Consider the following 27623-nt stretch of genomic DNA (forward strand, 5'->3'; position numbering starts at 1 on the left):
CCAAAACATCTCCAGAAACAACACCACCTCCCAATAAATGAGATTGCTTTCAGTCTTCTTCAAACTTTCATTAAGTGTTAAGTAATCTACCTTGGTATATAATTGTCATTAGTTACCTCCTTTATGCTTAACATTTCTTTTTAATAAGCAAAGGGCTTTCTAAGTGAGAACTGATCACCGCAGAGGATTATTTTAGTGTATAGAGTCTGAGATTTGCTTTTTAGTTCTATTATAAAGATATTGTGTCTGATACAGTTTATTTTTAAGTGCAAGGTATCATTCTGTTTATTAGACATGAGTGGTATGATTGGGTATGTAATATTTAAAAAGGGGGAAAGAGTCTAAAACAGCTAGGAAGGAAAGGTGGTAAAATGGGACAAAACTCACTGAACATTTCTCTTGCTCATTTCTCTTGCTCAGCAACCAAAATTTTGTGCTCAATAGTGGTCATAAATTGAGGGCTACCTGTAGTAAATATTTTATATTGCTAGAAAGTTAAGTTAGAATTAATTTACATTAATAAGTGTTTTGAGAGACAGTTCAGTGTGGTGATTAAGGCACTAGACTAGAAATCAAGAGTCCTCGTATTCTTGTCCAACCTTACGCATGAAGCCAACTGGATTACCTTGGGAAAATCACACTTTCTCAGCCCTAGAAAGAAGACAATAGCAAATCATTTTTGAAAATCTTGCCAAGAAAATTTCAAGGACTATAATCCAGGCAGCCACCAGGATTCAAAATTGATTTGAGGATGCAAAAATAAATAGTTTTAAAGATAGTAGACTCATGTAAGCCTCCCTCCTTGAAGCATTGGTGTCATATTATCTGTACATGGGGTATGCATGCTCACACGTAGGATAGCCTTTGAAATAGCCACACAAGTCCTCCAAAAAATGCATCTGCTTTACACTTTGAGAGAATACTTCTAATCTGTTTGGTGGAATACCCCTTCAGTATGCATTGCAAGTTGTAGTATTTTCCACCATTGTTAAGCAGTGCTTTCTCGCTAAAATATTTCACTTAGTCTTTCAAATCAGATTGGCTTTCTGGCACGCTTCATCTGATCTAGTGTCCCAATTAGTTAAGCAAGACAAATATGCTTTGAATATGGTTAATGTGTTCTATACCAAGCTAATGTGTGTCTTTTCCATTTTAATTTCACAGCTGGTGGTTCATATTATATGATCTCACGGTCATTAGGGCCAGAATTTGGTGGAGCTGTGGGACTTTGCTTTTACTTGGGCACAACTTTTGCAGGAGCTATGTATATTCTTGGCACAATTGAAATTCTACTGGTAGGCCTTTTATTTAACATTATGTTTTCCTCTTCATGCTATGTATTAAGAATGTAGTTTTCTTATGTAATAAATACCTTACCCCCTTCTCAATGAAGGGGTTGCTAACTGTGGCAGAAACAGTCCTGAAGATTCCAACCTGCCCATGTTAATCAGTATGTGTATGTGTATATTTGCCTAGGCATAAGTGCATGTGCACATATATATGTGCCAGAAGCCACAAGGTCAGAACAAAGAAATCCCTTTATTTTGATTGAATTAATATCAGTTGTAAAATGAGTTACCCCATTTACACAATTAATTGTTCCCCATCTGCATATAGCAACCATTCTTTCTTAATAAATACAAAGACCATGTTCCCCTACTGGTACATAGAAATACTGAATGCACACAATCCATCCCTCCATCCATTAAAAGTAGCAAAGAAGAAATAAAGCAGGATAGAGCTCTTGGTAAGTGAAAAGTGAAAAGTGTAAACTGCATTGGGATATGAAACAAAGACAAAGGAACAAAACTGGGTGGAGATGAGTCAAGGTGGAGAAGTTAAATAAGGAAGAACAAAAGGCAAGGGAGAAGCCCCATTTAGGCAAACCATTGAGCAAGAGCCACTCCCAAGCACTATCTAATCCTCAGCATAATTTGCTCTGGGCAGCATTCTTTCATTTTCATCAATTGCTTCTCTTTTTACATATGTCTCCTCAATTTATAAGAAATTATTTGGGTATAAAATTAATCTTCCTATTTTGTTTATTATATATTGATATAGATTTATAGATACTCATTGAGCATTCTGCTTGTACTGGTCTTTGGTCATAATGAATTGAATTGAACCAGAGGTCAACCAGCTGTGTATTTTTCTTTATTAAATTTATATGCCACCCATCTCACTGTCCAAAGTGACTCTGTTGAAGTAACAAGGTTACCAGTTATCTCCTTTTTATTTTAAAACATACATTTTAGTCTATAATCTTGCTGTTGATTCTTACTGCAGTGATTTTAATTATTTATGTTTTGGAACTTTGTACTAAAACGATATTCAATATTTGTCTTACAGAAATATATTTCTCCTAATGCTGCTATTTTTCATGGAAGTGAGGAGGCCACATTAAACAATATGAGAGTTTATGGGACGTGCATTGTTGCTCTGATGGCGATAGTTGTTTTTGTGGGAGTCAAATATGTCAATAAGCTTGCATTAGTCTTCTTGGCTTGTGTAATCCTTTCAATTATGGCTATTTATGCAGGGGTTATTAAAACTGCATTTCATCCTCCAGACTTTCCGTAAGTGCATGACTACATTTAAATATCAATGATAGTTATAATATTTTAATCTTGTTAAAAGGTAAAATAAAAAATATGTGCAGTAGCAAATAATGCTAGTGATGCTTGCATTAGATCAGGTCAGGCCCTTGAAACATGTCAAAAAGTCATCCTAGATTTTCCAAAATGATTCCACTCAGGTGTATCCATGGATGGGAGAGAACATTGTTGCCATAGAGTTTCAAAGCCTGGTTTCCACATTTTCTGATGTTTTAGACCTTTGGACCACTAATTGAACAGATGTTTATTCAGTAGCCTGCATAATAGCAATTATTTAAATTGTTGTGATCTGAGCTTTCATAAAGATATACAAAGAAATGTGATTGGGGGTTTTAGAACACAGTCATCTTTGTAAAAGGTATTTAAATGAAGCTGTGGTAAAGCCTCACATTTCAGTTTTTTTTTAATTATTTTGAGTTTACCTTGAATCCACATGTACTATACCTTTGTTTTGGATAGATTCTACAGAATAATGCAGAGCACTCATTAGTCATCTTCTGCATTATTATGAATGCACAGAATTTTAAATTGAATAGAGCATAGAATGCACACACTGTTACCTCAATTGGCTAAAGATAAAGTTGTATTTCCATTTGCTTGAATATGAGTATATCTGTGGGATCAGGGACCTTAATTTTTTAAGATCTCAGTTCACATAGAGAAGAATATTTGCTTCTGTTTCTGGAAATACATCTGTTCTTCTGATGTCCTTGATACACATCAATAGGGATATTTGGGAAACCTCATTCTGTACCCAGAGTAAAGCCTTTCACATGTTCAGGCAAACACTCAAAGTGGGCCAGTATTTTTTTTGCGGTTGTCAACATTTTAATTTCTATTGCAATTCCTCTAAGCATATGATTGTGCCACCCACGCAGGTAGCTCTCTCAATCTACTTCCTAATCTCTTATGTTCTTCACAGATTATAAATGATCTTCAATCATTTACACATTTCAGTTTGTGGAAGAGTTGTTGCCTTACTACCTGATACTTCAGGTAGTATCTAAATAATAACCCAAATAATAGACAATTACATTGGGAAGAGGTCAAAGTATCTCTGCATGCCCACTCATACAGACAACCAGAAGAAGCTTTTAAAGCAGCCACATGGGCCTTACACTACATTAGCCTTGTACACAATGCTGTTGTTTTAGTGATTCCAAAGAGGTATACCATACTTGCATCCAAATTTTAAGAAGGACCTCTTTTGAAACTTTTGTTCAACCCAAGTAAAGAGATGTGAACACTTGTATGTGTGCACATTCAAATCAGTGTTGGCTCCTATCTGGACTATTCCCTGCAGTTTTCTTGACAGGATTTTCTGAAGTGGTTTGCCATTGCCTGTTCCCTAGGGCTGAGAGAGAGGGGGAATGCCTGAAATCTTCCTAGCAGGCTTTCTGCCTAAATTGGGATTAAAATTTACAGGCTTCAGGTTTCTTGCCTTGTGCCTTACATTACACCAAATTGATTCTCTATAAATACTTATATATCCTTTTCAGTACAGCCATTTAAAATAAAACAGCAACAATTCCAGAAGTTACTTCATTCCTAACCCTTCTTTCTCCTTCCCTTCGTTTCTTTTTTTAAAAAAATTCCCATAGCACTCTTTTCAAAATATTTTGATGCCACATGACATTATTAAAAAGTAATTTAAGTTTATTGTAGACTATTTCCTTTATGATCAGAGCTTTTAACATAAGCTAGAAGTAGGATATAGATGTCAACAGTTTAAGATTTATTGTCTTTAATTTGTCTTTTTAATAATAAAAAGTGCCTTTAAAATTTGTTCAATTATATTTTCTAGTATATGTCTTCTTGGAAACCGTACCCTAGCAAAAGATAAGGATTTTCCCTGTGCTAAATATATTGAAACAAACAACGTAACAGTAACTACCCAATTGTGGAGATGGTTTTGTGGCAATAATCCCAACTTAAATGCTACTTGTGATGAGTATTTTCAGTTAAATAATGTCACAGAAATCCAAGGTATTCCTGGAATTAAAAGTAGAGTCTTACTTGGTGAGTCTGGAATTCCAGTGGAAATGATTTTGGGAATTAAATTTTTTTTGAACTAGTGATTTTCAACTGATAATTATAATTTTGTCAATATGATTGATACAAATTGTTCCTTAATTTAAGGGAGCCCCAAAATAAATGGCAGCCTTTGTTTAACCCCTTTTCTCTGTCCATTTAACTTTGAATTCCTAAGTTATTTGTTGCATATGTTCAGCTGCTTTATGTTTCTGTTTTGATTTGTTCTAGCTGTATATGATATTACCCCACAGTTTCTGTGGGGTATTGGCTACATTCATCATATCATTTTTATGAAGTAGATATTTTTCCCCAGAAACAAAGAAAGCTTTGTAATTGGTACGTTTGGGACAGAATCAGTACTGAGAATAAGTTTTAAAGCTTTTTGCCTCAGGACTGGTTTATTTATATATTTTTTAAAATTGTTGTGAGTGAACAAAATCTTGTGTTTTTTTCCATGGCAGATAATTTGTGGAGCAGCTATTCAGACAAAGGAACAATTGTGGAAAAACAGGATCTTTCTTCAGTTCCTGTTTTAGATGAAGCAAAAGATGAACAAGTCTATTACATTTATACAGATATCATGACTTATTTCACCATGCTAGTAGGGATTTATTTTCCTTCTGTGACAGGTATTGCTTCATACTCTCTGCCTCCTATAAGAAAATGTAGTTATTATACATTATTTATCTAAAATTTTGTTGAGCTGCATTTCAGGGTACTAACCTCACACAGTGACATATGTAAAAATAAATGGCAGTATAATTGGTGATGGAGTGTAGCAGGCTCAATTCCCAGGAGAGAGGGAGTGCATTCAGAAGAATAAAAGGTAGTTCAATCCAGATATTTTATATGAGAAAAAGAAGGTGAGGACAACCCCTCCCTAATAGTTCTCAGAGTATATGCTTGATGTAAATAGCAGAGTGCTTAGTTTGTCGAGAGTCTACCTGTAAGTGTGGATCAATAAGGAATTCTGCTTGGAAGAATCGCCACATGTCTTTCTTTCTTTTGTGACCTGACACAATCAATCAGAACTGAAGAAGCCTTTGGGATGAAAAGCAAAACATCTTCAAAGAAAAAAAGAAGTCTAGTTGCCTTTTGGAAAAAAATCACTTTTGGGATAAAGTTTGGAAATTATGACTACTGATACATTTTTATGAATACTTTAAAAGTGCCAAATTGAAGAATACAGTAGATAATCAGAGTTATGATATTATTATTGTACTATTGTATTATTATTGTACATTTCATACCTGATGAGCTAATTGGCAAGGAAAACAACAGAAAGGGATATCAAAGGTGATTTCCAAGAGAAATAGGCTCCACCATGTAATATAGCCTGCTTACTAAACATGTTAAAACAATACTGTACCACAACCAAATAATCCATTTCTCCTGAAACAATTCTAGCAGAACCTTGAATGAATGCTAGCATCGAGGATGAAGCAGAAATTATTCAGTATGTGTTTGGCTTCAAGGAAAGCAGCCCCCCACCCACAGCCACCCCAAATCTATTTTTACTAGGCTGGAAAAAGCAGTAATCAAATACAGCCTTTGTAGGTTTCACCTCTGTATGCCTTCTGTATACATCTTTGAGTAACACAAATACTGGTGGCAGAGAAGAACAGTTTCTTCATTGACGGCACAAACTCTAGCACACCAGCAAACACATTTGCATGCAACCAAATCTTTTTGACATATTTCAGGTCAATATACTCATTCAGATCCTGGTTAGTTGCTATTTTTTATTTTTATCTCCGTCACTGCCCAAGAATTCAGTATAGCACATAGGGACTTTCACCAAAACTCTGTCTCTGAGGGAGACAGATAAGATAAAATAAGTTTTAAGATAAATAAGATAAATAAGTTTTTGAAATTGGGAATCACAATAAATTCTATTGCATTACTTTCCACTTCTCCCCATTTTTTTCTTATCTTTTGTAAGAAATTTATTACTTTAAAGAGTGTATGGCTTGTTTATAATAGCCTTCCCCTGTAATAGTTTACAATCTACAACATATACACACCATTTCTCTCAAACAAGTGGAGTTTGCAACATGTGTAACTTTGTCTCTTGGTTGTGTTTTGCTCCAAAAGATAAGATTTTTAGTAGCAAAATGTTTCCTTTTTTTGCAAAATAATACCTAAAACAAAATAGTGCAATTAAAAAGGAAGAATTTTCCCTCAATATTTGCTCCCCCAATTAAAAAAGATTTATCTTTTTAGCTGCATTTTCTCCTTGCTGCATATTGTCACATGCTCTGTTGCTTGAAATACTGATTTTCCCAAATGCAAATCTAGATACAGAAGAGTTCCCTACCCTGTCCTTGGAGATTGATGTCTCTAGAATTTAAACCTCAGCCAAGCCAGTATTAATTTCTTTTATCATCCAGCTTAGAAGTTCCTGCTGAAAAGTCCCTAATAATGCTTAAATCCCTCTAAGGGGACAGAATTATTTTGCCCTAGTCTTAAGTAAACTATCTTTATATATAGACAAAATGTTCCACTCTCTTTCACCAAGTTGGAGAGTGTGTGTTCGGGGTGGTATTCTATCCCTATTAAGAATAATAAATACTGTACTTGTATTTAAGAAAACATCAGCCACACATCCAAAAAGACCTTTCGTATTTCTTGAGTACTTTTAATCCTCTGCATCAACAATTTTAAACTATCTTTTGGTTAACCTTCCTAACTTTTTAAAAAAACTTTTTGCTAAGATCTCTTGGAATTTTACAGAAGATTCTGAGGAATAGACTTTATCTCTATATTATGTTCAAGCTATTTTGTTCAAGTAGTTTTCACTTAGGGGTACTCATTCCGTGTCACCTGCACTGCTTAAACAGTACAGAACAAGAATGTGATAGCATTATTAATAACTGCTTTATAATTAATAATATTATTAATAATAATATTATTAATAACTTCATGGAGTAGGTTTGTTCCATATCTCGTAATTTCATATAGGCAAAACATGTTCTAGAAATAGGCATACATGTTGGATTACTGAAAAAATTCTGCTTGTTTTAAATTCACCTGAGGTAATTCCTGAAAAAACTTTGCTCCTCAGCACATAGAATAATCTGTTTGTTCTGTGTTCACTAATGTCTCCAAGTTATTTTCCACTGTTCATATGACTTCAGTTTTGGTGTCCTTGATTTGAAATATAACCTAATTTTTTTAAAAAAAACATTAAATTTAGTAATGACATAGAAAATATCTGATCACGCTTTATGCCAATGTAAATATTAAAACGGAAATTTGTCAGTGGCTCTCACTGTGCCTTAAAATGTGTTCCTTTGATTTCTCTGAGTAATGAAAGAGGGTATCTGAATGTCTTCCCTCATGTAAAAGATACTGTTGAAATGTCATATAGTCATCATGGTTACACATTCTTAACAATAAATTGTCTGAAACGTCTCCATCCAGTAATGGACAATTTGAACTCTTGCACTGTCATCTTATATATCATTGTTCATGGCAAATTAAGGTAGATTTCCGTTTCAGCCTTTGGCATATGTGTGCATATTATTAAGAAACTAATCATGCTTCATGGTAAACAAATACTCCCACTGAAAAAATATTCCTGTTGGCCAGCCATTAAGGTTAATAAGAGGATACATGCTTGTATATTTGGTGGCAATTTTAATATAAGAGATATAAAGAATTTGTAGTCATCTACAGTAGAAGCAAAATTGTTCCTCTCCAGAGGATTTCAGCAAATGGATTATTCTGTTTGGTGGCATTAAGTAGACCCTCATTCTGCTTGTACTTCCAAGCAGTCCAAAGTACGGTACAACTACATTTATAAAACAACATAATTTCCTGAGTTCTAAATTGTATTTTGTGAGGCTTTTTGCATCTGCTTTCGGTTAAGATTATGCAATTTCTTTGTTTTATAGTCATCTGCTATAATCAGTAAGCATATAATCCTACAAAATATGAATGTGTATAAATAGAAAATAATTTAGGGGTCAATTAAGTAACTGAATTCTACTTTTACAGAGAGAAAACGCAACACAAGTGGCCTATTCATAAGTAAAACAAACACACTTGGGGGATTTTATTCTTTTTATATTGGGGTTTTTATTGTTTGTAAGCTTCCTAGAGTCACTGAGATTGAGTGGGCGGCCATATAAATCCAATAAATAAATAAATAAACCAACTAACCAATGAGGAAGAATAGAAAACTCATTTTTCTGTCTCAATACTCTTCTACATGAATATTCAATACATGAGTATTGAAAAATAATTATTTTCCTTCTACTTTCTCAAATACTTTCCCATTTTCTGATAGTCTGTATTTGAAATTAGTTTTAAATCATAATTGGTCATTTTCTAATTTTCCCAATGAATAAATGAATGAATGTGAGTTAAGCTTAGTTTGTTGCTGTTTATATAAAAATTTAACAACTTAGTGCATTCACTTCAGTTCAAATGATGAACTAAATAGACTGTTCTGTTCCTTAATGACATTTTTAATGGATTATTTTGTCCTTGTGTTTAGGTATTATGGCAGGTTCAAATCGGTCTGGAGATCTTCGGGATGCTCAAAAATCTATTCCAACTGGAACAATTTTAGCCATCTCAACAACATCATTTATCTGTATCCTTTTTATGCAATTTCAAGAACATCTGTACTTCATTTCTGTATTTAGTACATATACTAGAATATAGTCAGCCATCTGTACTGTATATACTCCAAAGCAAATAACTAATAGTGTATATTTCAACAAATTCTAATTTTTGCAGAATTCTAAATGTTTCATTTAGGTTTTAGATTTTTATTTATATAAAAATTTAAAATTAGAGTTAACCAGACTATGAGCTGAAATCATTTACCTCTCTGTGAATAGGAATGAATAAAGTTATTTGGCATACATACTTTGTCTCATAAGTAAAAATCAATAAAATGTAAGATAATACTGATAAAGGTTACATTAAATAGATACCAGATCTACACTAGAAGGATTTAATGTATATTGTGAGATTATAAGAAAAAATATATTAACACATTACTAATAATACAGTTTTGAAATGTTATGTGGAAAAAGGCTTTTCTTGCAAATTTCATTGTATGTGTGAAAACAATAGAGAGTGAAATACAAATGTGATAATTTCTGTGATAGAATTAATTAGATTTCTCAACACAATTATTGTTTTCTTCAAAATGTTCTATAATCCTGGTGTACACAGAGTATTAAAGAGCACTTCTCCCAATTTTGTTTGCTTTAAAGTTCCTTGAGTCATATTTTATAGATCTTTCCTGTATAATTCTTTTTGGAGCCTGCATAGAAGGCGTGGTTTTGAGAGACAAGTATGTAGAAAGACCTTTTCTCCAGTTCTTTTTAAAATCTATTTAAAATTAAGATATAATATTTTAACTGAATGAATGTGTGGAATGAGAAAGTAAAATAGCAGAGAATTCAAAAGCAGCTTTTATGAAGGGGAAATAGATGTCCTTTCTCAAATGCATTTTTGTTCATCATAAGAAATGTGTGTATGCCCACACCTCTACATTTTCCTGAAAGGAGTTTTTTTTTAATTGAGTTAGCGATTTTGTGTGTATAATTTATTTAGCTCTCCTTGTTTGTTTAATGTTGCATGTGTTCTTTCTCACAAGATTTGGACAAGCAGTTAATGGAAACCTAGTGATTGGTACGTTGGCATGGCCCTCTCCATGGGTTATTGTAATTGGTTCATTCTTTTCCACATGTGGTGCTGGTCTTCAGAGTCTCACTGGTGCCCCCCGGCTACTGCAGGCAATTGCAAGAGATGGCATTGTTCCATTTCTTCAGGTGAATTTCTGTGTTTGTTTATTTATTTATTTATTTTACTGTTTTTACATCTTTGCTGTAAAAAGAATCTATTTGGTGGGTAATTTTTTTCATTTGTTTAACTGTAGTTTTGCTCCACTTGTGCGGATGGTGGTAACTAGATTTATTGAGTAGTTTCTAAGGCAGTCACAGCTGTAAGAGAAAAGGACATTTAAGCCTTATGATGCAAGAGAAGATCTGATATCAGGTTGAGATTACTGGATCACATGATATCAAAAGAGAAGAGCCATAATAGCCTATAGTTGCAAGAAAATCATGGATTTCCATCCCACTTTTCTCCCTCCCCCCCCCCATTTAAATCCTACATCAGTCAAGAAGCTTTATGTTTCTGATAAAATTAGCCACAGTTCACAAAAGCTTATATATATATTTATATATCTCTTCATAGTCTACCGCTTCCTTGGGAAGCAGAGCACCCTGTTCAATTTGGCTTTGCTTAATTTCTATATTCTAAAGAATGTCGTATTTCTATTCTCCTATATGAATTGGAATTTCACATGGAACATATTGCGGCTACTGATCGTGTCACTTCTTGTTGTTGAGACGCACAACTGAACTCATTTAGATTAAGTGGGTGGAGAGAAGAGGGGATGGGGCCAGGAACCAGAAGATATATATTACTTACATAGATCACACTAAAGAATTAACTGGTGGTTGTCTGTTCAAAACAGCAATCCTTACAGATCGATTTGACCTCATTTCACCTGCTGTGGCTTACAGAGCAATTCAGCTGGGCTAAATAAAGCAGGGGACAGTACAATAAGTCTGTTGCTGCTGCTTGCTAACTATAACTGCAACAGTTGCTGCTGTCATGTTTTCCTGTTGCAAAGGGTATTCTTTTCATCACATCACCATCAGAATGGCAATGTATGTACATTGTATAGGTCACAATCTATGCTAGCCACAACCACACAGGAGTTGTTATTCCAGACAAGTGAAGAAATGATGATAAAATTAGAAAGGGGGGTGAGATCAAGGCAAACCAAGTATGTGTCGTTCAAATGAGTCATATTATCTGTTTTTATGCTTCTAGGAAAAGACACCAAAGGGAAATTTTCAGGCTCATGATACAGGGATCAAATTTAGCGAAAGTGAATTACTCACTTCCCATTGTAAAATTGCAGTTATCAGATTGATCTATAGGACTGAGCTGTTCTTGTACTTTATTGACTATGTTCAGTAGAGTAGAGGTTATTGTAAGTAGCTATAAACCTAGTTTGACATTTATTATACATTTATTACCCTGTTTTTCCCAAAATAAGACATCCCCTGATAATAAGCCCAATCGGGCTTTTGAGCGCATGGCAATAAGGCCAAGCGCTTATTTCAGGGTTCAAAAAAAATATAAGACAGGATCTTATTTTCAGGGAAACACGGTCGATTTGAGCCACAAAAATCTGGACTACTTCAGTGAAAATTAGTTTTTAGTATCTCTTTGGGTAATCTAATAAATATCCAGAATTTTGCAGCCCAAATCTTGAAGCCCTAATCTGTTAGGGCCATACACGTATCTCCTTTACACTCTCTGAGCCTAATTTTACTCAGTATTTATAAGTCTGGGAAACCATGTGTTGTTTAATAATGAACTATTGCAAGAATTATCAAAGTATGGGAATGTCAGACCCCCAGAGAGAAGTTGTAGTTGTTTGGAAAACATAGAACCATGTCGACAATGTTCCTGCTTTGAGTGGGAGCACAGCCCCAAATTCCTGCAGTTTGCCCAGACAAGTCCACAGAGGAAGCAGGAAACGAATTCTGTGAAGATTGACAAGCCTGTAAGTCTGACAGTCAACATCATCCACCAACCACAGCACTTTTATTTGGTTATTTATTGGGGAATTGACACAAAATACTTTAGCCTTAGAGATACACAGTATCACCAAGTTTAAAAATACTGGACTACTGAAGAACCCAAAACTGGCTTAAGTTCTCATGATAAGTTAATAGTTTACAACCTCATTGACTTTCATATAGCATACTAACCAAGTCGATCAAATTACTTTATATCTTTAAATCTATTGCATTGATAATTATATTTGAACTGAGTATATTGTATCTTTTCAGTAAACACAGTTATGTTTTTCTAAGGTGTTTGGTCATGGAAAAGCAAATGGAGAACCTACATGGGCTTTGCTCCTCACCGCATTTATTTGTGAGATTGGAATTCTTATTGCTTCTCTGGATAGTGTGGCTCCAATACTTTCCATGTATGTATATCTATGTAGATTTTAACATATTTGTCTTGCAATTTATTTTAAAATCATTTAAAAATTGCAGTCTTTTTTTTAGGAAGCACTCTGGCAAAGTTGGGTATCAAGTCATAAGGAGTATTGGAGACAATATCCAAAAGACAAAATTAATAGAACAACTTTAAAAGGAATAGAATTGCTTTAATAAAACCCAAAAGCTAAATCTGAAGAATACTAGCCTGAATAAAATATTTTAAGGAGCCATTCTTACATAAAAAGACTACTGAAATAACAGATGCAAGAGATAGTGTGATATTTAGTCACTTCAAAAAGATAGATAATAATTTTATATTAAAAAACAATATCAGACAGTAACAATTGAGTAGGCAGATTGGAGAAAAGAGAAAATGAAAGACAGATTAAGAATTTCTCCTGCAAATTTAACACCATTTCTTACCTGCATTTGTAACAATATATACACTGGTAATGATTTGAGAGTACTGCGAAAGTAGTCCCAGACCAAGTACAAGGTGCAATTAAGAGAAATTGCACCTTGTACTTGGTCTGGGACTACTGACCGAGCACTTACTCATTCAATCAGGCATTTCCCATTTGCAGCTGATAAAATGACATAGAGCCAAAGTTGTTGGGAGAAGTGCTTATATGAAAGAAAGATACGTGTTTAATGCTAGGTCTGTGCTTACAAATCTGGTCACTTTTTGCCCTTTGAATCTGGATGGTAGGCCTGTATTACCAAGCACTCTTATTGCGTACATTTTCAGTCTTTTTGCATAGTGTGAGGTTGCAGCATGCTTGTAACCCCACAATAGGGAGACCATACCAAGAAATGTAGGTTTACAGTGGCCGTGGAGAAGGAGAAAATCCCTCCTTTAAATGTGACATGTCAAGGTTGTGTGTGTCTGTTTAGACTTTCCCCACAGAATTAGATTTAGGAAAAAGTTTCCTGTCTCTTTTACTGACAAACATGTTAAAAATCTGATGGAGAAATAACACTGTTATTTGTTTCTCCACTACCAGTCTTATACTTTCTTTCGCTAGTGAGTATCAAACTCATAAAACACAAAATTGGGATAGGCATTATAGTATATTATGGAACAATGGTCTTTTTATTTAATGTTGTGAAGTGTAATATAGAATCACACTCTGGCAAGTCTTGTTTCTTTTTTAATACCTCAAACTTCAGTTTTTGTGTTAGTCTGAAAGGAACCCTTTGCTTTTTTGAAACTGCAGAAAGGCGACAAATCACATGCCTCATCACTTAATTACAAAAATTGTCTGGACTGGCTTATTATACTTAAGAAATCTTTTAAGATTGCAATTTCCATCTGTAACCTTGTCCTCTTCTTTTTCTTTCACTGGGCTATCTCTGTTCCCATGTCTTGAGTGAATAGTGCCATTCATTTAAATTATAAACATGGTTTTTTTCCCTAGGTTTTTCCTTATGTGCTATCTGTTTGTGAACTTGGCATGTGCACTTCAGACTCTTCTCCGAACACCAAACTGGAGACCTCGTTTCAAATATTATCACTGGTACACCATGTTCTTTACCAATTTAATTCTGAAAGCATTTGGTTTATAAATTTATTGTTTTTTAAGATAACTTACATTTTTAGTTATAAAATATTTTTGTTTATTTGCTTATTTATTTCAGCATTCCATAATATAATTTTGTATAATAAATAAAGGGAAGAGAGTTATTTCCCATTATTTCCATAGGAGAGCAAGGAAATAGATAACAAGAACAAAGTATTATTTTTGACTGAACAGAATACAGGAATTGGAAGTATATCTCACTGCACAGGCTTACATATACAATTTCACTTATAAATGCTCCTAAAAAATATGTATTTATATTTTTTTTATTTATAGACTTCTAATGCAATATTCTAGTAAATGGATAATCTAGTAGTGGGTTGCACTGGAAATTTAGTACAAAGCATTTATGTATGAATTTATATAACTGGTCTTATAAAACCACAGTGAATGAAACAAGCTTTGACTGATATGGTATAATTGCAATCCTTGTAAATTATATTAAAACAAATGGTACAGATTAGCATCACCCCTAATTTATAACAACAACAATAATAATATATAGAAAAATATAGTATTGGAAATCTTTATCCATTCAATAGTAACCAAGCAAAAGGCAGCTTCTTTTCCTAGAGGAAACACATACTATTATGCACCCAAGAACTGATGAATTAGTCAGGATTTAATGGATTTTTTGAGTAGAAGGGAGGCCTCCACTTAGACATTTGGGGGAATGCTATTCCTTAAAACAGGAACAGCATTTGAAAAGGCCCACTTGCATAATTCCCAAAAATGACAGTGAAACAAGTGACATAGAGTGAGCCACCCTGCTATCTAAGTGGGCAGATACTATAGAGAGAAGTGCACATATCCTAAACCATGCAAGGCACAGGAGGTGACAATCAAATTAAAACATATAATAAATCAGCTAATGCTGTAGTTTTGTTTGTACTATGAAAAAAATACTGTAGATTAGAAAGAATCAGTATCTGATAGAACATGCATATATTTCCAAAAGAAAATTGGTTTATGGGTACATCTTTGGAATAATTTTAAATCTTTACAGTTTTCTATTTGAAGAGATATACATTTAGCATTATAATTTGTGGACACCAGTTCATTTTATAACACCAAAACCATGTCACTTAGGATTGTTTTATATTACCTTGAGTTCCTTGATAAAAGCCAGGCATAGCAATATGATTAATTATTGTATTTGCATTATTCTGTTAAGCATGTATATTGAATGATGTTAGTTTAGAAACTCTGTCATTGTGTTAGATTAAGTAGAACATATACATAAATATGACCAACTAAGAACATGTTTCCTTTCAGGACTCTTTCATTCTTAGGAATGAGTTTGTGTCTTGCTTTGATGTTCATTTGCTCTTGGTACTATGCCTTGGTTGCCATGCTAATTGCAGGATGTATTTATAAATACATAGAATACAGAGGGTAAGCATACACATTTATTTATTGTTTGATTAAAAACATTTATACACTTGGAGGAAAGTAATTTTTATGACATGAATGCAAAACATTTAATTAAAAGTGTTATTTACAGTATATATAATTTAGTATTCAATTTTGTTGCAATGTTCTTTTAAAAAGACACTAATTATTTAATATGTTTATTCCATGTGCATTTTTCAGCTAATTTGTACTTTTAAGAAAAAAACTAATGCTGAATATTATATTACTTGGAATATGTAAAAAATGGAATATATATAGTAAGGAATAAGCAAGTTTAATGCTCATTGGATGCTTTAAAATATAAATCATGTATTCCTTGCCTATGTTGCCTGTGCTTTTGCAGTTTGTAATCCAGCATATCTAGTGAAGATAAGGATGTTGCCCTGATCGGTAGAAAAATTTTAAATAATTAAAAATATGGGAATTAGTTGTTTAATGATTGCGGAAAAAGCTAGTTATTCAAATATTTCCACTTTGGGGGGAAAATGATGGAATGGATTTATTCAAGTTTCAGTACATTCAAAAGCAAAGATGAGATCCAACCAAGATTTGTGAAATGAATGTGCAATTGTGATTTATACTATGACCATTTATTTCAGTGAAATATCAACGTTGAATTTTATATGTAAAATATAGATATAGATGACAAATATTAGTGATATTTATACTTCAAAGAACCTGATCATCCATTCTGGTTACTCTGTAATCCACTAAATAAATAATATTTCTTTTGGAAGAGATTTAAATATGGTGAAACAGACTGCAGATATTAAATGCATTATATTATATGCATTTCTATCAGTCAGTAAATTCTAATTACACATCTGTTAAAAAGTTGTTACAGTTTCATGAACTTTCATTCACGTGAATTCACATTTGTTGTATGTCTATAATCGCCATTGATAGCACTCAAGGAAATTTGTCTAAAATAAAGCATAATGTATAAACTTGTGCCCCTGAACCCCCTTTACATTGTCTATTATATCAAAACAAAATAGAACTATCACAAACATGTCATGTTTGTGAACCTCTGTTACTTCTCATTTTAAGAGCTGAAAAAGAATGGGGAGATGGAATCCGAGGTTTGTCCTTAAATGCTGCTCGTTATGCTTTACTTCGAGTTGACCATGGTCACCCTCATACCAAAAATTGGAGGTAAGAATGCATTTAATATTTAACACATCAAATCCTATTTTCAGTTATCTGGGAGTAAACATAATAGGAAGAGCCACCTGTAAATTGTAGTGCAAATATATTGAAACTAAAGCATATAATAATATGAAACGCTAATTTATTGTGTTGGAAAATTATGATCTTGAAAAGGCATCCTCTACAATTTATTTTTATATTATATACTTCAGACCTCAAGTCTTAGTACTACTGAATTTGGATTCAGAACAGTTAGTAAAACATCCTCGGCTGCTTTCTTTTACCTGTCAATTGAAAGCTGGAAAAGGATTGACCATTGTGGGATCTGTACTCCCAGGAACATATCTTGATAAATACGCAGAAGCTGAAAGAGCTGAAGAGGTATGTATATATATATGAACAGCAAGAAAATAAGGATAGTAAGACTTAATATTCATGTTTGCTTTCTAGTATCACAAAACCGATAGTGGAAATTTCTGCTTTTTATGTTAATTGCCTAGCAAAAACCTTTACAATATTCAAAGAATCGAGACTATTTTGTAATTTATAAAAACACTTATTTGATAACAGAAGTTTCTCTAGTAATTGCTACATGAAAGATTGAGAGTTAGTGCAGATAAGATATTCATAAGAAATTTCTTCTTTAAACTTTTCTCATCTTTATTTTTCTTCCTCTTCCAATGAGTCTCCCCCTTTTTATAGCATTTATATTTATAAAATACATTTATACTTGAGATTGCCCATAATAATACCAAGCATAAGAATCCTGACTATAACTCTATAGTCAACATCTGAAGGTGATTAAAAGCCAGTCAAGAACTGCATGTAACTGCAATATAATATTAATACATTTCGTGCTGAGGTAAAAGGTAGAAGTTTATTTGTTGGTTTACTTACTTAATAATTGATGTATATAGCCACCCATCTCAGTCACAACAATAACATCAGTAAGTAACCATAACTTACATTGTGAAAGAAAATATATGTATATCAAATTTACAAATTGACTAATTATATTTTCTTCATTGGATATTCACTTTTAGTGGAAAACTGAACACTAAATCTTTTGTAAAGTAGATGGCAGCACTTGGAGAAGGATATTTATAACAGGGATACTTCTTTCATGTGCTCTATTTTTGATTTTAATAATAAAGTGTATTGATTGATTAATCTTATCACTATATGAGGAAACATTGTCTCTTAACCAGGTAGTAGGAATTCCAATTGTACAAAAAAAAAAAAAAAAACCCAATAAACAAAAGGTTGCTGTTCTGTGAATGGCATCAAGCTCAGGTTGGTCACTCACTATATACTAAGAGGAGAGATTTGTTGTAAGTCTGGTTTTTAATTTTTCTACAGTTGTTAATTCTTAACAACCACATAGATAATTTTTGGCAGGGTGTTCTGTTTCCAATCTTGGGCTTCAGAACATCCAGTATTAACTTGTAATCGAGACCATCCATCTTGCTGTTGATAAAGGAAGATAGACATTACAGCTAGAAGTTATCGGTACAGTCCAAGTTATTGGAATAGGGAACATGATATTCACAAAAACAAGAGATAGTGATTTATAGCAGATCCTGACCTAACTAACAAATATAGTAGAAGATTCTTTGTGCTTCACTTATGTATTTTGCAAAAAGAAAAATAGTCTATTAATACATTTTGTTTACAATTTTTTCAGTTAGAATATATTCAGAATTCAATGCATGATACCCCAGGCTATCAAATTTCTTGCACAAAATATTTTAATGTATAAAAGAGAGCATAAAATGTGTTGTTATTAATATCTATATTTAGAAAGTTTGAATAGGGCTTTTTCACAAGAACAGGGTTTGAATTGTCTGCAGTACAGAATTAGAATAAATTTGAGATTATTTGAAGCAAAGTGCTTAGAGAAATGTACTTTAATCACAGTTTGTATGAAGTCAGCATTGACTTAATTGTATAATCCTCTAAATATTTAACAAGATAGTGACAGAAGTCTCTTTGGAATACTTTCAGGAAAAGAGAATGGTTCAGCAGTTTGTAAATGATTGCTGATATAAATTTTTTATCCCACTGTTTGATTATTTTAAAAGCAATATAGCAGTTAAGTGCTATTTCCTAAAATTAGATGGTATTTTGAAATTGTGCTTTGCTTTTCAAAATAAAGTAAAAGAGATTGTCTACATGGAAGAATGTACTTCACTTGAGAAAAGAATAAGTATGAGGAACATTTCAGGAATAATTACTGAACCCTGGCTAAGACTAAGTAACTTAATTACATATAACCAATATAAGTTATTTTGCATACATAATTATGGAATCAATAAGACATTTAGAATAAATTTTAAACAAGGAGAAGCTATAGTCCATGCCAATTTCCCTAATATTAAAATCTATGTTATTATATTAATTTATATTTAGTTCTGGAAACCCAAAAGGAGATTGCACAAGTAGAATTAATTACACCTAGTCGTCTTCCGCTTTCTTACTCATGGAAATTGCTTTATTTGCATCCTGTTTAAGAAGTAAATCCAATTTCCAGGTAACAAAGGTGATAATTGGTCCATCAGTAATTCATTTCCTAATTTTTAGATCTTTAAATGTTTTCATTTAGTCTGTGACTTCTTTCCTTTTGATTTAGCCAGATCACTTGTTCATTTAAAGTATCATTTTTTTTCCCAGGGATACCGTAGTTTCATAATTAGACTGGCATTCACAAGAGCTTACTTGAGAAACTTATTAATCCTTTAAATGCATTAAGAATCTTCATAATTTTTTTATTGTGTAAATTGCCTTTTACCCTAATTTCTATTTTTCCCCCCTAAAGAATATTCGATCTTTAATGGGAACAGAAAAAACCAAAGGATTTTGTCAAATCATAGTGTCCCCCAGTGTTAGAGATGGAATCTCTCATTTGATTCAGTCTGCTGGTCTTGGGGGGATGAAACATAATACTGTTTTGATGGCATGGCCTCAATCCTGGAAGCAGACGGATAATAGATTTTCTTGGAAAAACTTTGTTGGTATGTGTTTTTTGTAAATCAATATGAGTAGATTGAGAATTTATATTTATTGAATTGACTGTTATGTTGAAAGTTTCAAAGAGAATTGTATCTTGATAACATATTTTTGATAACAGAGAATTGATGGCTTGATAACAGAGTTAATTGAATTGAACTTCACAGACAGTAATTAATGGTTGGGATATAATCCACTTGAACATATACAAATTTATGTATCCATCTGCGTTTGCTCTGTACCATTTAAAGAAGCATTCAAGAATGAGACTTCCATAATCTAGTCTCTGTGATTCATATACAGGGCGAAATTCTTGGTAAATCTTACCACATACCCTTCCATACAGTTGAAGCTCTGGGGCAATTATAAGATATTTGCTCGTTCTTTTGAGGGTTATCTGATTCATCAGAGTGACTATCAGTGCCATTTCAGTGAGTGCGAATGTTAAACTTCTTTTTACGCCAACAGATGCAAACGTCATAGTGATAAGAACTATTTTGCTCATCTCTAGAAGTGTTCCTTACAAGCATGTTACCTTAGCATAATTACATCTGGTTTCAAATCTCTCCAAATTGGAATTTCTCCATCAAGCTCCAACTTTCCAATGTATCTACAAGCTGTAAATTGATGCTTAGCTACAGGAAAACCTTACTGAAGGGGCAATTTCTCTGATGCAGCTTGTCACCACATGCTAATTTCTGAGTAAGAGGCACATCTTTAATACATCCATGGATCTTGGTCTCTGTCAGAAGTATCTTAGTACCCAGTCAATGAAATGATTAGCATTGTCAGCCTTCCGGGATCTATTTAGGTGTTAAACAGCTCAAATTATATCAGGTGATGCCAAGAAAGTGTTACTAAATCCACTCCACTTTTAAACCTCACATTTTCCATTAGGCAGTGATCTGTATGATTTACATGATTGAAATCTACATACTGAATACAACCATGATCGGTTGATCAAGTAACACTAAAGCAATCTAGTTTCCCTGCTGCACACTCAGCTGATAGCAGAGGCAGAACTATTAGAAGTTTTTATTCTCATGGAATGAATCTTTTCTGGTACCTTCTTCAGACTGGTCCTCTGCTATCAGGGTCCTTGCAAAAATCTCCAAAGAATCAGCCAGTTGCATTCTCATTGTCATGTAATAGGCTCAGCAGTGAAGAGTGCAGCTAGCTTGCTGTGAGAATATCTTTACGTCCTGAGATAACCTGCTACTAATTACTGTTCTATTATCTTTCCCCTTACAGCTTGAAGAATTTGACCATAACTTCCCTTCAGATTCACGTAGATAGGTCCTCCTAGCTTCTTGGAAGCCTTGCATAAGAACTTGTTATGCAGCTAAGTACAGATCCTTTGCAGATTATGCAAGAAAGGAATAAATTCAGTTCCCTTCAGTATCTTTCCTTTTTGGTTTTCCTTTGTTTCTGAAGCAGTGTGGCTTGGTTTTCACTTCCATAAACATGCTTCTTTCTTTTGCCCTCTGGTGGATACTATTTAACTCTTTTCTAATGCATTTTAAAGAGTTTTAGGAAATATTTGATTGTGTTTATCACTAATATCCCTATCAGTTTCTGTCTGGGATCTTTCCATGGTTCTAATGTTAAAGCCATTTCAACAGCGGGTGACTGGTCCAAATCATCTTTTTTCATGGAAAATTGTATTCTTAGTAGCAGTGAATTTGACTTTCTGAGAAATGTATTTCATAGGTTGAGATTCATCCTTATTCTTCATAAAATAAAATAATCCCTTTCACAGATCTCCAAATAACATTTTTCATAGATTCCCTTGGTGTTCCAAGAGTTGCTTTCTGTGTCATAAAGTTACATCATTACAAAATGACTGGCATTTGTTTTGGGCTTTTCAAGAACCCTCTCCGGGATTGAGGTTTTCTTCTCAAAATTTTTTCATGTAGAAAGTTGCAGAAATCAAACTTTGTTTTGATCTATCTAAATGACAGTATCTCAGATCTTTGACCACTTTAAAACCACATATGTCATGACATATCAGAATATGCAGGCTGTTACATCCCACTTTTATTCTTCATTATGGACATCCATTCATGAAGACTTGAAGACCTGTGCTTTGTTCAGTCACCTTATGAGCACCAGATTCTCTACCGGATAACAAGCTATGTACATTATATGTATATAAAAATGTTTATTCACACAATCCATTGTCTAATTCTGTTCAGCATTGAGTAATTTCAGCATTCCTCTCAGATTACCAAGGATTTAGTGGAAACTGCATCTGCTTATGTATGCTGCATACAGGTGTGGTTTCTAACAAAAAATTCCCTAAATTATAGAACATTGCAAATAGGCTCTGGTGTATTTATCTAACCTTTGTGTGTGAATTGGTAAATGACTACTTTGAGAAGTGGACTTGCAGCTAAATAATACACTTTCATTCTGCTGCATATGTTGATTCTTGTTAAGATCCTCAAATACTACTTATCCAACTCTAAAATACTGATTACCATTTGTGTTTCAGACACTGTACGAGAAACAACAGCTGCACAGCAAGCTCTACTAGTTGCTAAAAACATAGACTTGTTTCCAATGAATCAGGAACGTTTTAGTGAGGGCAACATAGATATATGGTGGATTGTTCATGACGGTGGCATGCTGATGTTGCTTCCTTTCCTCCTGAAACAACATAAGGTGGTAGCATTTATTTTACTTGCAAAGATTGAGATATATTGCTATTGATATATAAAAAGGTAATATTATTTCAGACTCACAGTGATCTAAAAACAACAATACAAAGAACAGGATGAAAGGGAGACAAGAAATCAAACTGTATAGACTATACATAGCCCATAATTGAAGAGAGGCACTCAAGAAAGGTAAATCTCAGAATGAGCTTGATGAGTGATGGTGAGAGCAACAACAAAAATTTTCTTAGGATATGTTCAAGGCAAGAAAGAGTACATACAGCTTTTTACTGAAGACAGCAAAATACTAACATATATCACCACAGATTTATAATAAACAAGTCTTGCCAGGCTAACTTTACCTCAGTTTTTGATTGCGTAATAGATCTTAATCTTAATAGATTGCAGTTAAACATGTACCCTGGCAAAACATTCAACAAAATAACCTCTGACATTCTAATTAGCAACCAAATTAAGAGTAGGCTAGACACATAACAACTAAGTAAATATAGCTGACTTGAAAAAAAGTGTGCTCCTCAGTAGTTCCTCATCTATCTGATGTGAGGTATCGGTTGTGGTTCTGTAAGATGTAAGTCTGGCTTCTCCCTTCTTCACTTTTTTAAATTAATAACTTGAATGAAGAGATGGCTTACGAGATTTACCAAGGACTCAAAGTTTGGAGGGATAACACCGCTGTCAAATTCCCAGCCCACAGGCTGGATGCATTACATGCTGGCCACGCCACACCCAGTTTAGCGAAGGGGGAAAGGGTCCCAATACGTCACATGATGCCGCTGTGACGATTGACACCCGTGCCCTAGAAAATGAAAACTAAATGATTTTCTAGATTGGATTATTCTCTGCTACCAGATAGCATCTAGTGATTGTCCAGATTTTTGCATTGAAATCTGGTAGTCCTAAATGTGACATCACATTTTGGCATTAGCACTATTAGCTTAATTCACATAATAGTCCGCATGAACATTAGGCAACAGATGTACAATATTTAGCTGTTGATGAACTAAATCAAGTTGATGTTCCAGCATTTCTCACTATTAGACACAGTAACTGGGAACCTCTTCAAAATACGTTTCAACAACACTGGAGGCTTTACATTGTGCACTTATCCACCAACATTTCTTTAACAATAATTCGTTGGATAAGTTATTGTGGTCTGATCTACAATATGAACTGCTAAGGCACACCATCTGTGTTCATTTAAGCTGAGCTAAAAAATAAACTATATTATGGTGGCATGCTGAAAATATTATATGTGCAGTGCTATATCTTTTCATAAATATCAGAAGCTTCTAGTTAAAAACAATCTTCCAGCAATAGCTGTACTAGTCAAATTAATTAGTTAAAATGTATTAATTGCATACAGTGTGCTTTTCTGTTTATAGGTGTGGAGAAAATGTAGAATGCGCATCTTCACTGTAGCTCAGATGGATGACAATAGTATTCAGATGAAAAGTGATCTTCAGATGTTTTTATACCATCTTCGAATTAAAGCTGAAGTAGAAGTTGTTGAAATGGTAAGGTCTATCAGTTACCAATTAATGCATTTATGAAGTGCACAATTTCAACTGAAAAAGTATGATTTCCCCAAATCAGTGGGAGAATTTGGTCATCTTGCAATAAGTCCTTTTGGAGAGAGCAGACAAGTTCAGATTTTAAGTTTTAGTTCCTGTGTGGGAGGAGTCTTTTTGAACTTCAAAGTAGATCCTAAAGAGTATTTAGGATGAATTGGAGCCCCTTTTCTCAGCTAAATCTATCTGAATTTCATTTTCTCAGCATCAGATTTTAGGGAAAGTTTGTAAGAGCTTTCATGCAACTTCTTACCTGTTTCTATCTCCTGCCTCTTCTCCATTTCAGCCAAAACTGTGGTTTATTGAAACAGCTGGCACTTTGTCAATCTAGACTAGGCCCACTGGAATAGAACAGTAAATCCAACCAAACAACTGTGTAATAACAGAATATGTCATAGTGTATATAAAGAATCCAATGTAATGTAATTTTGCACCTGTCCTTTCCAGTTGTCAGTGAGCTTCCCACTCCTTTTCCTTGTCTACTTCAGAGCCAGGAAAGGAATTCTTAATAAAGGAATCTAGCATGCTAAAAGCAGTGAGCGGGTGTGACTAACAAAGCAGGGAACAACCTTGATCCCAAATTTAGATGAGTGCAATATTAAGTCATGGTATGTGCAAAACATGCTATTTGGGTTTCCCAAAGTAAGTGAATTTAAGATTGGAGTGGGGGGGGGGGGAACTAAGCTGAGAAAATTTGATAGTTGATACTGATGCTCATCAAAATGGTACACAAACTTACATTTTATACATAAATCATTTGGATTAGGATAGTTTAATCAGTAAAATTCATGAAATGGATTCATTTATAATAAAGGCTTCATTGATTATCATGATGCAATATAGGATGACATATCCTGCATTTTAGTGCCTTTGATGATGACTTAGACTATTTTCATTGAAAAAAAAGTCACATTAAATATAAAATTGGAGCTGTTCAATTTATAATGTTTGGCTTCAAAAGTTGAAAACAGCTTTTTGATCGGCAACTTTTGATGGCTAGAATCCACATATAGTAGTCCCGTAGGTGCATAGAAGCTGCTGTTGGTAGTGAAATGATAGAGTGGGTGGAATCATGATTTTTGGGGAAGGGTGCTGTCTTTGTTTCTGAAGTATTGTTAAATGAATTTCTGGACTTATTTCTGTGTATTTGTTGTCCCATAATTATAGGAATCTGTGTCCCTGACTTAATAATGCATTGGCAAGATGCTACTTTAGGTTCTTTCCTTTTCAAGGCAACTTAAACTATTGCCCTCCAGACTTTTGTATAAACTACAACATCCCACAGCATTGATTGGAGGACTGCAGATTCTCCGTCACTGTTAAAGTCCACATAACCATTCTGCATCAGGCAAATCTATTACAAGACAAGATTTTGTTAAAATGAAAAAATGTACATCATGACATGACCATGCAAGTGATATCCCTTACATACTTGTGGTCACATTCCAAGTACAAAAGGGTCAGAGTTTGCATCACAATGCACAGGATGGCCATGTCTGTATCAGCTTCTTATTTTATAATATAAAAACATTATATAGCAGTGTAAGAGGCTTTAAAACGGCATATGTAAATTTGAATCTGATTTGAAGCACTTGCAGGTGGTCCTTGTTTAACAACCACTCATTCTGTGACCATGGCAGCACTCAACAAGTGGTAGTTACAACAGATTTTTGACATTCTGGCCATTCCTGTGGTCATGTGATTGCTATTTGCAAACTTCACTGCTGGCTTCTGACAAGCAAAGCCAATGGAGAAGCCAATAAGTCATTAATAAAAATGCTGGGCCTATTGTTGCTAAGTGGCATGATCTTATGACATCATGCTTTATGGTTGTGTTGCTTAGCTATGGAAATTCTGGTCCAACAGCTGTTATTAACTTAGTGCTAGATGTACAAATTTGGCAAGAGTTACAGTATACTATAAAATGAGAGAATTTTAATATAACTAATACTAGCTTGTTTTTACAGTTTGAAAATGATATTTCAGCTTTTACATACGAGAAAACTCTTGTGATGGAGCAGAGATCTCAGATGCTAAAACAAATGCAGCTCTCAAAGAATGAAAGGGAGAGGGAGGTAATGAATTTTCTTTATTTTGGCAATAGCATTTTAGTTAATGAGAACATTATTTCTGGATATTCCCGCAAACGGAGGTTAATCTTTTATGAATCATAAGTGTGACAAGTCCATCTCGGTTATTTCAGTGAAGAGGAGCAGTTAATCATTCAACATGTAGTTTGGAATAAATAGAAAAGTCTGAGCACAGTTTCTATCAGGGTTTAATTTGATTTCCTTTGAAATAAGTTCATTACTTTTTCAGTAATACTAAATTGTTAATGTTAAGAATCTTAAAACCTTTCATCAATGGCTAAAATAGTATGCTATTGAGAATGTCTTACGGTAGGACTTCATTTTTTCATATTTGTTCTTTTCAGCCTTTTTAAAATAATGTAATGTGATTGTTTCAAATGAATAAACTGATGTTTCGCTTTCATGTTTTAAAACGATCATTCTTTGTTTCTCTTTATTGAGACATTTTACAGATTTCAAAAACCTTTATACTGTTGGGAAGATGGGAGGGGGAACCCACTATTTTAACCTAATTAGTTTTGCACATTTCTGAACATTTTCAGAATCTTGGACTCCAGACTTTATATTCATGTCATGTTAGTGCAGATTTTACATTCAGCTTACATTCAGCTTCTACTAATTTGTTTTTTCTCCAGCAAGCTTGAGATTTTTGTCAGTTATATCACACATTCTCCATTGCAAATTTTAAGTATAAAGGGATCAAGTTAACTAAGCTGGCAATGAAAAAGGAGTGCTTTTTTAAATCTAAGACTGCCATTATTTAATCTATAGTGGGGCAAAAAAGTATTTAGTCAGCCACCAATTGTGTAAGTTCTCCCACTTAAAAAGATGAGAGAGGCCTGTAATTGTCATCATAGGTAGACCTCAACTATGAGAGACAAAATGAGAAAACAAATCCACACAATCACATTGCCTGATTTGGAAAGAATTTATTTGCAAATTATGATGGAAAATAAGTATTTGGTCACCTACAAACAAGCAAGATTTCTGGCTCTCACAGACCTGTAACTTCTTCTTTAAGAGGCTCCTCTGTCCTCCACTCATTACCTGTATTAATGGCACCTGTTTGAACTTGTTATCAGTATAAAAGACACCTGTCCACAACCTCAGTCACACTCCAAACTCCACTTTGGTGAAGACCAAAGAGCTGTCAAAGAACACCAGAAACAAAATTGTAGACCTGCACCAGGCTGGGAAGACTGAATCTGCAATAGGCAAGCAGCTTGGTGTGAAGAAATCAACTGTGGGAGCGATAATTAGAAAATGGAAGACATACAAGACCACTGATAATCTCCCTCGATCTGGGGCTCCACACAAGATCTCACCCCGTGGGGTCAAAATGATCACAAGAACGGTGAGCAAAAATCCCAGAACCACACGGGGAGACCTAGTGAATGACCTGCAGAGAGCTGGGACCAAAGTAACAAAGGCTACCA

General features: G+C 33.9%; 1 protein-coding gene and 1 long non-coding RNA gene across 7 annotated transcripts in view; one reads left to right on the plus strand and one right to left on the minus strand.

Annotated features, from left to right (window-relative positions):
• Window positions 1-27623, plus strand: part of SLC12A7 (solute carrier family 12 member 7) — a 108849-nt gene that overhangs the window by 63869 nt on the left and 17357 nt on the right. For all 6 annotated transcript variants that reach the window (XM_034411834.3, XM_034411833.3, XM_034411835.3 and 3 more), the window contains exons 6-21: window positions 1165-1295; window positions 2350-2576; window positions 4420-4634; window positions 5111-5278; window positions 9151-9249; window positions 9903-9960; window positions 10267-10441; window positions 12569-12687; window positions 14122-14220; window positions 15559-15678; window positions 16747-16851; window positions 17058-17226; window positions 19661-19856; window positions 22346-22515; window positions 23912-24043; window positions 26065-26172. In XM_034411834.3, coding sequence (XP_034267725.1) covers window positions 1165-1295; window positions 2350-2576; window positions 4420-4634; window positions 5111-5278; window positions 9151-9249; window positions 9903-9960; window positions 10267-10441; window positions 12569-12687; window positions 14122-14220; window positions 15559-15678; window positions 16747-16851; window positions 17058-17226; window positions 19661-19856; window positions 22346-22515; window positions 23912-24043; window positions 26065-26172 — 2291 coding nt within the window. The remainder of the gene's footprint in view (window positions 1-1164; window positions 1296-2349; window positions 2577-4419; window positions 4635-5110; window positions 5279-9150; window positions 9250-9902; window positions 9961-10266; window positions 10442-12568; window positions 12688-14121; window positions 14221-15558; window positions 15679-16746; window positions 16852-17057; window positions 17227-19660; window positions 19857-22345; window positions 22516-23911; window positions 24044-26064; window positions 26173-27623) is intronic.
• Window positions 22345-24428, minus strand: LOC117662417 (uncharacterized). Its single transcript, XR_015733580.1, has 2 exons — window positions 24351-24428; window positions 22345-22500 (listed from the first exon to the last, which is right to left on the minus strand). It is a non-coding gene; the product is annotated as an uncharacterized LOC117662417 (long non-coding RNA).

This window comes from Pantherophis guttatus, chromosome 3 (assembly GCF_059756535.1).
Source record: "Pantherophis guttatus breed Tessera chromosome 3, ASM5975653v1, whole genome shotgun sequence".
Lineage (NCBI taxonomy): Eukaryota > Metazoa > Chordata > Lepidosauria > Squamata > Colubridae > Pantherophis > Pantherophis guttatus.